Raw genomic sequence first — 17,662 nt, 5'->3', positions numbered from 1 at the left:
GTTACGGAATTACCACATACTTTGTAAGCAGAAAGCTGTTGTTGGCGACTGAAAGAGGCCACAGGGTATGGGTCTTCGACAAAGAGAGCAGAGCTGGTCGACACGGCTACCATGCCGTTTTAATCGTATTTGCTGGACATAAGGGTAAAAAGGTGGGTTGGGTGCTTTTAATTTTTTGAAAAGATTTTGAGTCATCAGTCACTACGTTTATCACTAACCGTACAGAAGAAAAAGAATTGAATTTTAACTACACAAAGGTACAAACTGCCTTTAAAAAACGACGCAGGACCATGGACCGTTTGCAATTCCGTAACGAAATTTTAGAATCGAGTTGTGATATAAATTACCAAATTGCCTAGGATTAATAAGTTTTGAGAAATGTTTTCACACACTCTTAACAGTACCTATAGTTGTAGCCCATGAGAGGCAAGAAATTAGAAGTTCGTAATTGAGAGGCCATGTAAGAAAATTCCCCTTGACCAAAAGTAATTTCAGCAGCCATAGATTAGGTCAATAGTGAAGATCCCTAAACCAGAGAAAAGAAGAATAATTGCGCGGTAAGACTACATATCTGAACCATCCTAACCTTGCTGATGACATTTTACTGTACGCCGTTGATGCAGATGAACTCTTAAAACCAGTAGAATAACTTATTTTTGTTCAATAATATCGTATGAAATGATCTTCTGTGTAACTAATCCCTCAGATGGAAAGTGATGCTCAGTCACAATCAGTTGTAGATATTTGACAGTCAGGCATTTTGACTACTGATTCACAGTTTATTTTTCCCTCATTAAGTGTGTTATAATTAACACATTGTAGTTCACAAGGAACAATGGTAATATATAATGGGCAGTGAAATGAAAACGAGACAGATGTAATAAAAGTACGTGAGCTGTTTATTATTCCAAAAGTAATCGCCGTAACTGTCAATGCATTTATCCGAATGTGTGGCAAGACGTCTAGGTCTCCATGAAATAATGTTTACAGTTGACTGCGGAACCATGTTTATAATCAGGCGTACATCTTCGTGCGAAGCAAATCGACGGCCGCGAATGTGTTTCTTCAGGGCTCCAAAAAATATGGAAATCGCATGGGGAGAGATCGGGACCGGAAGGAGGGATGTGAAAGAGCTGCCAGGCGAAACGGCTAGAACATAGTCGAGACGACTACCTGAGTAACATAGTAACATGTGGGCATGCATTATCCTGATGTCCTCCGTCAACCGGCTGTTCGTTGATTATCTGGAATACAGTGTCGCAATTAACGCACAGCGCTACGCGGATATGTTGCAAAAATTTAGCACTCCATCAAGTCCAAATGCCAAGGAATGTTGATTGACGGCATCCTTCTGTTACAGGATAATGCTTAACCATATGTTGCCAAGGTTGTTTCGACTATGTTGCAGACGTTTTTCTAGGAAGCTCTTACACATCCTCCATAGACTCCCAATCTCTCCCCATGCAATTTCCATGATTTGGCCCCTTCACGAAAGACATTTGCGGCCATCGATTCGCTTCGAAGAGGTGCACGGCTGGGTACGATCATGGTTGTGTACGCTATCACAAACATTTATCCGTGAAGGCGTAAATGTATTAAAAATTATGGGGAGTATTTTTGAAATAATAAACAGTTTGCTTATTTTTTTTCATCTGCCTCGTTTTTTTTTTTTTTTTTTGGGGGGGGGGGGGGGGGGGAATGCCACAGTTAGGGAATTTTCTTCCATAACGGTTGAACTACCCGTCCAAACGGCTGGAAATTTCGTTGAGTTAGGATATGATCCGGTATTTAGCTACGCTGAAAATATAACCGGTAAATATTTTAATAAATGACAGATAAAATTTGACACTGAAATCAGTGTATAGGTGGCATCTTCCCCTGGTGGCCGGGTAAAATGCCACCTATACTGAGGGAAGATGTATCTGTGTGAAGGAAACAAAATCTGAGAATCAGTTAAGTATAACGCAACGTAACAAATCTATTTTGATTATGAAAGTACCAACAAGAATAATTTGGCAGTCAGCAGTTGATTATCGCTGGATTAAGACTTTCCTTTGTTATTCAGGATTACGTGATTCATGGATTACAAATATTGCAGTAGTCGCTGACATTTTCACACTCCTCATGCAATCATTTCTTCCATCGAATGTATCAGATCCAGTTGCACTTGGGTCTTTTTTGTTATAAAAGGAGCCTTTCAGGCAAGACAAATATCGTCGTCGCTGTCATTCTCTCCATTTGTGTTACTCAAATGTAAAGATTCCTCGTTGCTTGAAGATGAGCTGCTTGGTGATTTCAACTTCCTCCTTTACAGAATATGGCGTTTTGATCAATTTTTTTGTGCTTTATCTTTCATCTGCTGTCTTTTTGGAGTGCTTGTTAGAGTCTCTGAAATTTGCGTTTTCCTCTTGGTTTGTCTAGCAGTTGGAGCTTAAGAAACATGACTTTTGTCATGAAAAGAGGAATTATTTCATTGTTCTCCACGTCTTCAGGATTGGCCTGCAGCACTTCTGATACCGCCAGTTGCTCTGCGGGCTATTGAAAAACGTGGTCTGGGATTCTGACTGGGTCATGTGGATAAATCCCACAGGCCGAAAATCAAGAAGCGCCATTTCCAACAGCTGCAGTACGATGCCATGCAGAACTCAATACTTGTCCAGACAGCAGACAAGTAACTCTACGACTTGAATGGTTGTGAACCGAATTGTTGATGGACTTTTGCCAAAACGGTTTTGAGAAATTGAGGAAGCCGAAGAAGTTCGATCTAGGGGTTGCAAGTATTGCGTAGTACGGCTAAGTAGGCAGAAGAGAATAATCTTATTCTCACCTGCAAAATCAAGAAAACTGACAGCAGAAAAGTGTGACATTTGCCAGTCCAGAATTAGCAAAGTTTTGTCGGATTCCCTCCCAGAATTGAAGTACCTGTGGAACCACACATCTGTATTCACATTTGCAGACGTGTCGCTCATTTCGACGTGGGAACCTGGAGGCATACGGTCTTAAAAATTCAGGTTTCTTCCTTTTCCCTTTAAATATGCAGTAGGGTAGAAAGAATTTCACTTCGGACTGCAACAAGCAGTTAGGGATATGGTTTCGTCTTTTCCTCCGGAAGTTACGTGATGGACGCCTTTGGAACCTATCACTGCTATAACTTTCCCAGGTTCATTGTTCAGCTGATGTCCACATTCGTCCATGAGATAAATTTTCGCAGGCTACTGAAACAACTTGTTCTCCGGGTAGGTGTGCAACAAGAGGGAACAATAGCTCTCAGCTTTTTCTCGATACATTCCCAACCCTCTTACAGTGGATATATCCTGGGGCCGTTCCTTACAACAAAGATGGGACGCCTTTGCAAGAATAGATTCAACCAGTCATAGCTTACCATCTTGCTTTCTTTATTGAATCGGTTAGGTATTCCTTTTTTCTCCGCAAATCACTACGCCAACCACCGAATTGATTTTGGCGATGGTGGGCATACAGCGTCTTGCAGTCGTCGGATATTGTAGAAAAGTTTGCTTTCATTTTCATCATCAAGGTCTTTAGAAGAAATTTGCTATATGAATTAGGATTAGTATTTTATTGTTTCTAAAATTCCAGCGTCTGCAGTAACGACAAAGTTGGTGCCACTGTTGATTTTATGATATATTCTTACCTGTGGGGCCTGGTCGCTGTTAGGTTAAATTTTTGTTTTCCATTCTTCCTTTAGGATTCTGTATAGTATGTGGTACAGTTTCGATGCATTGCACAAGGACATCCTCCTACCGTTAACATCTCCTGCAGCCAGTACGACTTAAGCTTCTGGCCTTGAAGCTCTGTTTGTTTTTCTCTCACACTGACGATGCATGATAGGTTACCCTAAAGGTAAATTAAAGGTTTACACGTAAGGTACTGCTTACTATATACCTTAAGTGAAACAATCCCGATGGAAAGTTTGAGGGTAAGAGGAACTGTCAGTAACTGCTACACGACGGTGGAGGCAACTATGCTGACACCTCTGGATAATGAGGGTAAATGACCGCATCGCCGGTTGCGATGACATTATGTCGAGCTTAGTTACAACCGTTTTAGAAGCCTCAGTCTGGTATCTTATCATCCCGGCTGCACCTCAGATTCTGACGGAATGACAGTCTGGCTAGTTATCGGATAAATTGGTTGGCGAATCGTGATGTGCTGCCTGCTGCCGTGAGAAGACAACACCTCCGAAATCCTAGGCAGCCGGCTGGTTTGGAACTTAGCCACTACAGGCTGCCACAGTTGTTTGGTCACCACCGTTATTAAAGATGTAGACAAATTGGGCCTTCCCCTGGTAAAGGGCCGTACGAAGTGACTGAAAACCTGTCTACCAGCTGTTGGCTGAGACGTGTGAGTGCCTCCCCCGGTCTGTAGGTGGTACTGCGTGCCTGGGTGTACACTGTGTTGCTGATTTGGGTCCTGGGCTTCCACCTTCGCCGGCCGAAGTGGCCGTGCGGTTCTAGGCGCTACAGTCTGGAGCCGAGCGACCGCTACGGTCGCAGGTTCGAATCCGGCCTCGGGCATGGATGTGTGTGATGTACTTAGGTTAGTTAGGTTTAATTAGTTCTAAGTTCTAGGCGACTGATGACCTCAGAAGTTAAGTCGCATGGTGCTCAGAGCCATTTGAACCATTTGGCTTCTACCTTCGCCACACCCAACGTCCGTGGTATGCTGTTGGCCGCTGCTTACAGGCACGTCAGTCCTTGAGAGTGCTGGAATTAGCCGCACTAGCTGCCGGTGAGCCATAGTAGACTTGCTCCTACATATTCCTGTTCCTGCTACGTGCGCTACATCGCCACTGGGTACTGGACCCGCACAACGGCCGCAGACAACGTAGCGCTGTGTCCACATTCCTTGTCACAGTCGAGTGTATGAATCAACATGCCTTTGTAAAACTTTTTTGTTTATTTATAGACGCAATCACATTCTTATGACACAGTCATAACCGGTGTCGGCCATACAATGTTTCTAATGGCTCTGAACACTATGGGACTTAACTTCTGAGGTCATCAGTCCCCTAGAACTTAGAACTACTTAAACCTAACTAACCTAAGGACATCACACACATCCATGCCTGAGGCAGGATTCGAACCTGCGACCATAGCAGTCGCGCGATTCCAGACTGTACTGCCTAGAACCACTCGGCCAACCAGGCCGGCCCGGCCATACAATGACCATCTTCAGATTATAAAACAATACAAAAGAAAATTTATATTAAAACCTAAAAGTAAGTGCAATACTTAACCAGGCTTATTGGTATTCTAACTGAATTTATGCGAAACACATATAGTAGTTCATACCTAAAGGCGGCATACACTGAACACAGGTTCATGCGTTGTCAAACTAACTATAAAATGTAAAACACCCATCTTATACAGATATAAAAAATTGTTAGATTTTGTTCACAATCTTTGCGATGGATGCGCGCGTGCTCTATAAAATAGTATTTATTTTTCAAAAGCCTAAATATGACAAATGTACTATTAATTACTATTAATATTTAGGTCAAATGTACATGAAATTTAAAATTTCATAACAGATCGTTAAATCAGTGAAACAACATTTCAGAACAAGGAGAAAACATTGCATAGAGAAAATAGCAGTAGCACTTGTTGAGTGTATTTCTGACGCCCGATGGCGTTGTATTTCCGGCTATTGCCTGTTTAGGCCGTTGTAGGGACGACACGGGCAAGACGACGAGTGTAGTTTTCTGCTGCAGGAGGATAGCACAACGTTTCTCCTTGTTCTGAAATGTTATTTCACTGATTTAGCGATGAGTTCTGTAATTTTAAATTTTATATACTTTTGACCTAAATATTAATAGTAAATTTGTCATATTTAGGCTTTTCAAAAAATAAAGACTATCTTATAGAGGACGCGCGCATCTAGCGCAAAGGGGTGAACAAAATCTAACAAATTTTTGTATCTATATAAGACCGGTGTTTTACATTTTATAGCTAGTTTGACAACTCTTGAACCTGTGTTCAGTGTATGCCGCCTTTAGGTATGAACTATATGTATTTCGCATAAATTCATTTAGATTACTAATAAGCCTGGTTAAATATTGCACTTATTTTTAGGTTTTAGTATTAATTTTCTTTTTTATTGTTTTAGATTCTGCAGATGGTCGTTGTATGGCCGAAACCGGTTATGACTGTGTCATCAGAATGTGATTGCGTCTATAAGTAAACAAAATTTTTTTACAAAATAGTCAATCACTCACTCCATTGGAAAAATATCTTTTTTTCCAACATGCCTTTGGCTGTGCCAGAGAACACAATCCGTACGTACTATAAAAATACGAATAATAAATACGATTCCAGATAACGCTGTTTCACTGACACCTTAGAGCATATGATAGCCACCCAAACCACCTCCTAATTTCAACCTCCTGCACCAGTAGCGTTTCTTCCTCAACTGCCATTCCTATTAAAAGCCCTGATCCAAGGGGTGACCACTACAGCTGATGTCAAGAAGCGGGCCTCAAGCCACCGCGACAACTAGTATCAGAAGTGGCTGATCACTGTGACAACTGGCGGCCTCAAATGGGTCTCACACCACCGGTTTCCCAGCTGACACAGCTACGCCTGCCGCCAGTTACTGTATCACCATCATCACCACGGCAGGTTCATTCATCTTGCAGCCACATCCCGTAGAATGCAGGACGATGTGTGAGAAACATTTTGTTTACCTTGTAACTAGCCATTTTCATCGCGTAATTTGTTGAGCATGGTGAACTGTGGGAACATTCATTTTAATCTAATAGTACCTCTTATACACTTGTGGAAACCTCATCACTTGTCTTCTTGAATTGTAACTGTCCTGAGCTATATTTAACACCTGTCAGGTGCGCATTTTGCAGTCTTTCTAGGCACAAGTTGCTATACACGTAGGCTGTTCCAGTAATATGTTTCACTTATCGATGTTGGGCTCATTTGGCATGATATTATAGTGAATGCAGTGGACTATGATACACTGTGAGAACTAGAGTTGTGTTTGTGTACTTTTTAGTGTGAACATGGTGTCATTCCCTTCCGTACTATGCATTTCCCTATAGTTTGAGCAGTAAAAGGATGTCGACAGAAAACACATCGCTAGTACGAGTGATTGTATTGCCGCTGTGATGGAGCAGATTGTTAGGCTACAAGCAGCACTTGAACAGAAAGTTGGGGAATTAAAACATTACGAGGACCACGCAGAGGTACTGCATGCTGAGGAGCAACAATTACTAGGACAAATTGACGACGTTAGGACTATAGCGAGAGTACGCTCTCCTTGCATCGAGACTGCAGAAGCAAACTTGATATCACCTTCTTCTGACAAGGCAACAGAGGTTACAACTGCTTTTGTCAGTTAAGTGTCAGCTGCAGCTTAATTGGACGATTGGTCTGTCGAAACTTGCTTTCAATGACCAATTTGCGGTTGACTGGAGAGACTAAGGCATACGTTACTTACCATGAGACCTTTCGGAATGCACTAAAATTCAAACAGCTAGCTGAGGGGTCACGACAGCAAAATCATAAGCAGAACAACACTCGCTTCTTCTGGGAAAAATTGAAAACGGATTACACACATTTGGAAGAGTTAGATATAGCGATTAGGGAACGTGGTGACTGCCAAGTGTTAGCATTAGTAATTACATGTTGCAGGTGTGGAAGTGAGTGCCACGTCCAACAACATTGTCGTCAGCCGGAGTACTACGGTAGTGGACAAGTAGGTCACAAAGCACGTGGGTGCACGAGTAAGAAACGGGAATGGTGTGTGGAACGATGGCACTGGTGACAGGAATGACATCAGATAGTATTTTCGGACGAATCCAGTTTCTGTTTGTTTGAAAATGATGGATGAATTTTGATTCGCCACAGACAGGTGGAGTGGCATCACAGTGACTGCATTCGCACATGACATACAGCGCCAACTCAAGGCCCTGCATGTGGGTTGCTATTGGGTACAACCTCAAATCACAGTTGGTGAATGTCCTGGGCACTGTGATCAATGTGAACTAAGTGAATGATATCCTGAGACCCTTTCTGGACGACACCCAAAGAGCCATTCTTCAGCAAGACAATGCACGACCACATGTATTGCACGAATACGTAACTTCTTCGTGCCAGAGGATATAAGTCTTTTGCCCTTGTCGGCCAGATCCCTTGACTTGTCACCAATCGAAAATGTATGGATACGGTGAAACGACGGCTGCAGTGCCAACCACCACAGATGAACTTTGGAACCAGATGAATGCAGCATGGATGGCTATGACACAGCATGCCATTCACACCTTATGCGTGTCGGTGTCATCACGAGTGGAACAACTTACCAGAGCCCATGGTGGATCCTGTACCTACAAAACAAGAGGACACATGCTGAACCGAGGTGACTCAAATTCAAAGGAATTAGAGACACTGGCTGCCAGTGGGCATTGATTTAATTCAGTGGGCAAGACTGAAATTTGTGGTTCAGATGGCTCTAAGCACTATAGGACCTAATATCTGAGGTCATCAGTCCCATAGAACTTAGAACTACTCAAACGTAACTAACCTAAGGATATCACACACATCCTTGCCCGAGGTAGGATTCGAACCTGCGACCGTAGCAGCAGTGCGGTTCGGGACTAAAGCGCCTACAACTGCTCGGTCACAGCGGCCGGCTTGAAATTTTTGCCGGACTGGGATTCGAACGCCGAAAGAACTGACAACACAATATATGATTCGGATGAATCACTGGTCCTTCAGACTGAAAATGTAATACTCAGGGATATAGAAATGTGAAGTGACTGAAGCCAATTGTCGTTGCTCCAATTGCTGGAGATGTTCTTTAGAATGCGATGTATCTTGCTAGAATCTGGGAACACGACGTTAAACTCAGAAGATATATTTTTCCTGCGACAGATAGGCATAAAGGGACTTTATTGTGAGATTACAGATTTGCAAAGGAATCGTCGGAGGCAGTAATCTCCATTAAATATCTAGCAGTACGCATACAGAACAATTTAAAATAGAACAATCATATAAAAGTAGCCGCAGGTAAGGAAGGTGCTAGACTGAGATTGATTGGAAGAATTCTCAAAGAGTCGTCCACGCAGAAAGGAAATAGCTTACAAAAAGCCGGCCGGTGTGGCCGAGCGGTTCGAGGCACTTCAGTTTGAAAACGTGCTACCGCTACGGTTGCAGGTTCGAATCCTGCCTCGGGCATGGATGTGTGTGATGTCCTTAGGTTAGTTAGGTTTAAGTAGTTCTAAGTTCTAGGGGACTGATAACCTCAGATGTCAAGTCCCATAGTGCTCAGAGCCATTTGAACCATTTTTGCTTACAAAACCCTCATTCGACGACACTTGAAACTGCACGACAGTCTGGGATCCGTACCAGGTATAATTGGTAGAGGAGGTGAGAGGAACCTAAGAAGAGCAGCGCGTTCCGTTACAGTTTCATTTAGTAAGGGCGAACTCGTCATGTAGGTGCTGAGCCAGGTCCAGTGGCAGACGCTGCGAGAGATCGGAAACCACATAGGCGTTCTGTTTCACAGTAGGGTGTCCTCTTAAACTCCAGGAGGGTACGTTCTGTATCACGGTGTGCTTTCTTGTTAAATTCCCAGAGCGTACGATCCTAGAAGATTCAACCAATGTATTGCTTCCTTCTACGTATAGCTCGCGAAAGGCCCACGAGTGTAAAATGAGAGAGGTCCGGTCTGATGCAGAAGCTATATAACCACTGTTCTTCTCGCGGTCCATTCGCGACTGAAACAGGAAATGTGGTACATAGAGTTCAAAATGTTTCAAATGGGTCCAACACTATGAGACTTAACATCTATGGTCATCAGTGCCCTACACTTAGAACTACTTAAACCGAACTAACCTAAGGACATCACACACATCCATGTCCGAGGCAGGATTCTAACCTGCGACCGTAGCAGCAGCGCGGTTCCGGACTGAAGCGCCTCGAACTGCTCGGTCACAGCGGCCGGCGTATATACAGTACTCTTCGCTGCACACCGTAAGGTGGCTTTCTGCGTGTACATGTAGATGAATATACTTAAAATATTTTATGCATTTGTAACACAGTATTATTGTCGTATGTGGTCCTTCTTTCTTTACCGAAGAGATAACTGAGAGCGCTGGTCTGGTGCTTCAGTGCGAGAATCTGACGCTGGCGGTTTACGATGCGGCGACGTCACTACACGAATGTTCCACGTCCATCAAACGGTCGCTGCTGCTGCTCATGCTGAGATCTCAGCGGCCGCTGTGCATCAGTGCTGCAGGATTCTTCCCTCTCTCCAGGGAGTCCTTCGTGGCGGTGAGCATATTTCTTCGTGTGTTCAACCATAAAAATCCCTCGACTCTTGATAATGTTACAGAATTAATTGTAAGCCACAGGGAGACACAACGAAATGGCATCTTTGAAATCGCTTGCATTGTTGCTGCAGGAATCACTCCCGAACAGGGACTGTGATTTTTGCTCAGTCTCACCGTTTTAACAGGTCGAATCACGGAGTAGAGAAATAGAACGGTTGTTGGTGAATAATGATGTTAAGTGCATACACGGTCAATTCACACTAACGAGACAAATGGCTGTGCTTGACGTCAACGTGCAAAAATCGCTCAGTCGGCAGCACTAGGAGTGGTGGGTAGATAATGCGTGTTGGGGCGCGGAAAACAGTGCAATCGTTGTCATAATGTGGAAACGAAGCTATTTATCTGCCCTATAAAAGTGCATGATTCAAAAATGGCTGTAAGCACTATGGGACTTAACTTCTGAGGTCATCAGTCCCCTAGAACTTAGAACTACTTAAACCTAACTAACCTAAGGACATCACACACATCCATGCCCGAGGCAGGATTAGAACCTGCGACCGTAGCGGTCGCGCAGTTCCAGACTGTAGCGCCGAGTACCGATCGGCCACTCTGGCCAGCAAAAGTGCATGACGATTGGCTTTCGGGCCAAAAGTGGAAGGATGTCCGAAACGGTTAAGTCTGTAAACACTTCGCGTGCCGCCATGGTTGAAGAATACCGCGAATGACAAAATGGCGCTATCCAGAACCGACGCCGAGGAAATTGTTGTACATCACAGACCACAGATGACAGGGGTGGATACGGTTGCGGAGCTGCGTACAGGCTAATAGACAGAAAACAGCTGAGCAACCGAAAGCCGAAATGAGCCAAGGGGACGTTCGCAGAGCGAATGACGCTCCGTGCTGCGGCGCAGCTGGACCCCAGTAGCGCTTATCGCAACCACAACTTCCGGTCGCCACGCGCTCGCTCAGCGCCAGCGCGCCTTATCAGTCCCGACTGCCGCGACCGGAAGTGAATTTTTCTGCAACACGGGCCTAGTAATACAAGGGCCCGTGTTGCCCGGCAGACGCTCGTTCAGCGGACGTTGTTGTTATGGGCCTCTGCAGCAGTGGCCTGGTTCGTGCACCCATGCTGACCGTTGTTCATCAGCGGCAAAGGCTGCCGATACCCTAACTGCGCTCCCACTGAGTGGCGACGGGTGGAGAATCGAGATTTATGCTCTATCGGACAGATGGCCGTCTGAAATTAAACGCCCTGCAACAATGGTCGGAATGGCCCAGGCCGGAGGAGGGAGCGTTATGGTCTCGAAAACGTATTCGTGGCATTCTGTGAGTGATCTCGTCATTTTAGAAGACACAATAGAGCAACACAAGTATGCATCTCTCCTGGGGGTCCATATATACCCCTAAATGCAGTTTGTTTTTCCTCAGTACGATGGGGTCTACCAGCAGGACAATGCAATTCGTACACAGCTCGCAGTGTTCGTGGGTGGTTCGAAAATTACCAGGATGAGTTTACCGTACTCCCACGGCCACGGAACTCTGGGGATTAAAACCCAGTCGAGAATCTGTTTATAGTACGAATTTGATATCTTTGATCAGTAGTAATCGAATCTTCAGGTGTTTTATTCGTTGTCCACGATGGCGAGATAAGCATTATGATCTTACAAATTTACGCACAGAGACTTAACGGAACGCACTCCTTCCAGTAACGAAATGTGCATATCTTACCTGTTAACACGTGTTCAGTTTCATCAAAGAAACTCAATGTCTGACATTACGTTCTGTTGTGTCTTAACCTGAAAGTCATCCAGTTTGAATTCTTGAACTAATCATGTTAAACCATTTAATTACAAGTTGTACAACTTTACTTCTGCCGTTTGCCGATAGGTGGCGACAACGGTAAGTAGCGGTCGAAAGAAACAGGTCGCAGACGTCAAGCAGTTAGCTTGGACCTCGGTCAACAAACCTTATTCAAACGCTAGTCGATTTGTGTCTGCATCATAAAGTTGTTCTTGATTGAAAGTGTCAGTGTACGACCCTTATTCTCGTCATCTGCGGGAGGTGTTACTGTTTTGTTCCAGTATGAAGAAAACAGAGGCTGAGTCTCATCGAATGGTCTCAAGTACGTATGGTAAGGACGCTGTTAGTGAAAGAACGTATCGTGAGTGGTTGCAACGCTTCAAGAACGGTGACGTTAACGTCGTAGACCGGCATGGTGGTGGAGGAGAGGATGTTTTCGAAGATGCGGAATTAGAGACATTGCTGAGTCAAGACACGCGTCAAAGTTAAGAAGAATTGGTACAGTTAGTGGGAGTGACACAGCAAGCCACTTCAAAACGTTTCAAGGCTATGGGAATGATTGAGAAGAAGTAACTCGGATCCCGAGTGAGCTGAAACCAAGAGACGTTGAATGGCTTTTGTGTGTTTGTGAACAGTTGCTTCAGAGGGCAAAACAGAATGGATTTCTGCATCGTACTGTGAGCGGAGACGAAAAGTTGGTTCATAACGATAGCCCTAAACCCAAAAAATCATGGGGATATCCCGGCCATGCTTCCACGTCGACGGCCAAACCGAACTTTCACGGCTCCAAGATCGTGCTCTGCTTTTGGTGGGACCAGCTCGGCTTCGTGTACTATGAGGTGTTAAAACCAAGTGAAACAAACACAGGTGCTCGTTATCGAAAACAATTAATGCGTCTGAGCAGAGCATTAAAAGAGAAACCGCCGCAATACAGCGAGAGGCACGTTAAAGTGATTTTGCAGCACGACAACGCTCGACCCCACGTCGCAAAAGAGGTCAAAACGCACTTGGAAACGTTAAAATGGGAAGTCCTACCCCACCCGCCGTATTCTCCAGACATTGCTCCCTCTGACTATCACTGTTTAGATCAATGGCGCACGGCCTGGCTGACCAACACTTCCGATGTGATGAAGAAGTCACAAATTGGATCAGTTCGTGGATCGTTTCAAAAGATCAACAATTTTTTCGGCGCGGGATTCGTACACTGCCCGAAAGATTGGAGAAAATAGTGGCCAGCAATGGAAAATACACTCCTGGAAATTGAAATAAGAACACCGTGAATTCATTGTCCCAGGAAGGGGAAACTTTTTTGACACATTCCTGGGGTCAGATACATCACATGATCACACTGACAGAACCACAGGCACATAGACACAGGCAACAGAGCATGCACAATGTCGGCACTAGTACAGTGTATATCCACCTTTCGCAGCAATGCAGGCTGCTATTCTCCCATGGAGACGATCGTAGAGATGCTAGATGTAGTCCTGTGGAACGGCTTGCCATGCCATTTCCACCTGGCGCCTCAGTTGGACCAGCGTTCGTGCTGGACGTGCAGACCGCGTGAGACGACGCTTCATCCAGTCCCAAACATGCTCAATGGGGGACAGATCCGGAGATCTTGCTGGCCGGGGTAGTTGACGTACACCTTCTAGAGCACGTTGGGTGGCACGGGATACATGCGGACGTGCATTGTCCTGTTGGAACAGCAAGTTCCCTTGCCGGTCTAGGAATGGTAGAACGATGGGTTCGATGACGGTTTGGATGTACCGTGCACTATTCAGTGTCCCCTCGACGATCACCAGTGGTGTACGGCCAGTGTAGGAGATCGCTCCCCACACATGATGCCGGGTGTTGGCCCTGTGTGCCTCGGTCGTATGCAGTCCTGATTGTGGCGCTCACCTGCACGGCGCCAAACACGCATATGACCATCATTGGCACCAAGGCAGAAGCGACTCTCATCGCTGAAGACGACACGTCTCCATTCGTCCCTCCATTCACGCCTGTCGCGACACCACTGGAGGCGGGCTGCACGATGTTGGGGCGTGAGCGGAAGACGGCCTAACGGTGTGCGGGACCGTAGCCCAGCTTCATGGAGACGGTTGCGAATGGTCCTCGCCGATACCCCAGGAGCAACAGTGTCCCTAATTTGCTGGGAAGTGGCGGTGCGGTCCCCTACGGCACTGCGTAGGATCCTACGGTCTTGGCGTGCATCCGTGCGTCGCTGCGGTCCGGTCCCAGGTCGACGGGCACGTGCACCTTCCGCCGACCACTGGCGACAACATCGATGTACTGTGGAGACCTCACGCCCCACGTGTTGAGCAATTCGGCGGTACGTCCACCCGGCCTCCCGCATGCCCACTATACGCCCTCGCTCAAAGTCCGTCAACTGCACATACGGTTCACGTCCACGCTGTCGCGGCATGCTACCAGTGTTAAAGACTGCGATGGAGCTCCGTATGCCACGGCAAACTGGCTGATACTGACGGCGGCGGTGCACAAATGCTGCGCAGCTAGCGCCATTCGACGGCCAACACCGCGGTTCCTGGTGTGTCCGCTGTGCCGTGCGTGTGATCATTGCTTGTACAGCCCTCTCGCAGTGTCCGGAGCAAGTATGGTGGGTCTGACACACCGGTGTCAATGTGTTCTTTTTTCCATTTCCAGGAGTGTACTTTGAATGATACATGTGTAACCAACTTGTTTCATTAAAGTCTCAAATGCTGGGGAAAAAACGGCGGAAGCAAAGTTGTACACCTTGTAAATAAATGAGAGAAATGAGATAGTGAAAAAGGATACAAAAAACTCTGTGTCTCGCTCTTTAACGTGAGATGTCTTTTTACGGTTGCACATTGGGCTCGGAACCAGTGCATAAGGGTCAAGTCGCCAATACAGCTCCGTTCGAAGTTTGTGCTGTAACGCATGTGAAATACCTTCACAGAGCCTCAGGAGTAAGATGTAGAAGAGGTACACTCAGCATTGTGACGCCGAATAAGAAGTGATTTAATAAACATTTATCTTGATGTATCGGCTGCCCAAGTAGCATCAAAAGTAAAGATCAGCAACAGGCTGTGAACCACATAAATTTATAAATTTGTACCGTTTTGAGAGGTTTGTAAAATGTGGGCCACGACAAATCAGCACTGTTATCAGGCTATTATGTGAGGACACATGCCAGTAATTTAATGCTTATATGTGTATAATTTATGTGAAACAGTAAAATACAGACAACTGTCAAGCGGTGAAATGTGATTTATTTGTTTATAATAGATGCTTACAAGCCAAATCTTCTTTTTCAGATCCTAAACCTCTCTTACTCATTCTTCGCCATTCTTCGAAATTTCAAGGAGGATTAAAATGGATGGACCTGCTTCTGTACTCGCTGCTGTTTTACTGTGATGTAATATTCTTATCTAAAATAATACAGATTTGCAAACCTAGAAACAAGAATAGTTTATTTCTCTGTAGAAGCCACTACCACCGCTAATTTCTGTCTAGAAATTGTCTTTTCTGAATGAAATCCTCAGCATGAAACTGTTTGGTATTTTTATCGCAACATATTTGAAGTATGCATATTATACAGAGTGTTAATAAACTCTCTTTACAACTTAAAAATTTTATTACAATGGCAGTTGTTGAAGTATTTTAACAAAATTTATTTTATTGTAATAAGTGTTTATAAAAGTTATTTTGACAGTGTTTAATAGACCTCTATATGCACGAACCACACCAAGACGGTACTCGATTTCTTGCCATGTTCGCTGTAGCATAGGGTCATCAGTGGTGGCAATGGCATTACGAATCCTTTGATTCAAGTCAGCAATGTCCTGTATCTGTGTTTGATACACGATATCTTTTACATACCCCCATAAAAAAAGGCCAAGGGAGTGATATGTGGCGAGTGCGGTGGCTAAGAAACTGGCCCATTCCTCCCAATACATGTGCCTGGAAATATTTCATTGAGGAACCGACGAACATGCAGTCCACAATGTGGTGGTGCACCATCTTGCTGGAAAATGATAGTTGGTTGTAAGTCAATCAGTTGTGGTGCTCCATATTCGGTCAGAAGGTGGAGGTAAACATCTGCAGTAATTTTTGACTCGTTGAAGAAAAATGGACCAATTATTCGGTTGCACATGATTCCACACCACACATTAACTTTTGGACTATCGCGGTGAATCTCTCTAGTCATATGGGGGTGTTCAGATCCCCAGATTTTCACATTGTGTGTGTTGAATGTCCCAGAAACATGAAAAGTTACCTCGTCACTGAAACAAACTAGCTTGAGGAATGCTTCATCCTCGGAAAGGCGTTCCGGCATGTTGAGTGCAAACTCTGTCCATTTTGGCTTGTCATTTGGCTCAAGGGTCTGTAACAGTTGCACTTTGTAAGTGTTGAACCGTAAGTTCTTGTGGAGGACCTTATGCACAGTTGAATGTGGTAGTTGCAACTGTCTGGCAGCAGTGCGGATGGACTTCGTAGGTGAACGAGTCAAGACGTTTAAAACACGATCGATATTTTCCTCCGATGTTCTTGGCCGCCCGCTCCTCCCTTTATCCAACATTGTCCCTGTGTCCATAAATTTTTTGTGCCATGCACGGATTGAAGGGTACGATTGTGGATTTCTTCCATACTCCGTTCTGAAGTTTCGTTGAGTCTGAACATTCGATTTTGTCTCAATAAACGAGGACACACATTGTGCCTTCTCTTGAGGAGTTGCCATTTTAAAGAGGTTCAGTTCCTCCCATCAATAGAGTATCTGTAACACAAAATCTTAGCATATATAAAAACTTTAGTAAACAGTGATTACAATAAAAGGAATTTTGTTAAAATATTTCAGCAACTGCCGTTGTAATAAAATTTTGAAGTTGTAAAGGGACTTTATGGACACCCTGTATATTTATGCATATTAGACGTACCATAGCGTAAAATTAGTAAAGGCCATAAGAAACCTAATGAACAAAAAATTAACAATTATAGTAAACTCAGGGGAAACAAGAACAGAAAAAAATTTTAAAAAATAAGGAGTACGACAAGAGTACCCAATACGACCCACTCTCCTTAATATTTATGTTAATTACATTATCTTCAAAACACACGACGTTAAATATTTTACTCTATGCAGATGATATCTTGCTATCGAAAGAAAAAGAAGACGACTAATAACATGTACTTTTCCATCTGAATTATCTTTGCAAACAATTGAATATTGAGAGTTCTAAAACCAAGACTAGAGTGATGACTTTCTGGGGCTAAAGTCCGTACTGACACAAAAATTGGTGTTGACAATGAGACTTTAGGAAAAGTGGCGTCTGTCACTTAAATGGGACGTCAAACTGGTCTAAACAGTAATAAAGGTCTAAATGTAAAATTGGCTAGAATTATGTTAGAAATAAATGTGGCAACTTTCATAGTGTATTTAGAAATAAGAACAGAAAATGAATGATAGTAAAATTTTATAGAACTATAGCTCTTCCAGCTCTTCTTCATGGGAGTAAATGTGGGTACCTACGAAAACAACATTAGCTAAAAGACAAAGTACAGAAATGAAATTTCTAAGAACAG

At 44.2% G+C, this 17,662-nt stretch overlaps 1 protein-coding gene across 1 annotated transcript in view; it reads left to right on the top strand.

Moving 5' to 3' along the window:
- LOC126195356 (uncharacterized) overlaps window positions 1-15,465 on the top strand; it is a 72,891-nt gene extending 57,426 nt beyond the window's left edge. Inside the window, exons 6-7 of the mRNA XM_049933934.1 lie at window positions 10,140-10,301; window positions 15,397-15,465. Of these exons, the coding sequence (XP_049789891.1) occupies window positions 10,140-10,301; window positions 15,397-15,453 (219 nt within the window). The 3' untranslated portion in view covers window positions 15,454-15,465. The remainder of the gene's footprint in view (window positions 1-10,139; window positions 10,302-15,396) is intronic.
- Window positions 15,466-17,662: the final 2,197 nt, after the last annotated feature.

The sequence above is a fragment of the Schistocerca nitens genome, chromosome 7, assembly GCF_023898315.1.
Source record: "Schistocerca nitens isolate TAMUIC-IGC-003100 chromosome 7, iqSchNite1.1, whole genome shotgun sequence".
In the NCBI taxonomy this organism is placed as follows: domain Eukaryota; kingdom Metazoa; phylum Arthropoda; class Insecta; order Orthoptera; family Acrididae; genus Schistocerca; species Schistocerca nitens.
The sequence above is the reverse complement of the archived record's forward strand: the minus strand, read 5'-3'. Positions and strand labels throughout refer to the sequence as shown.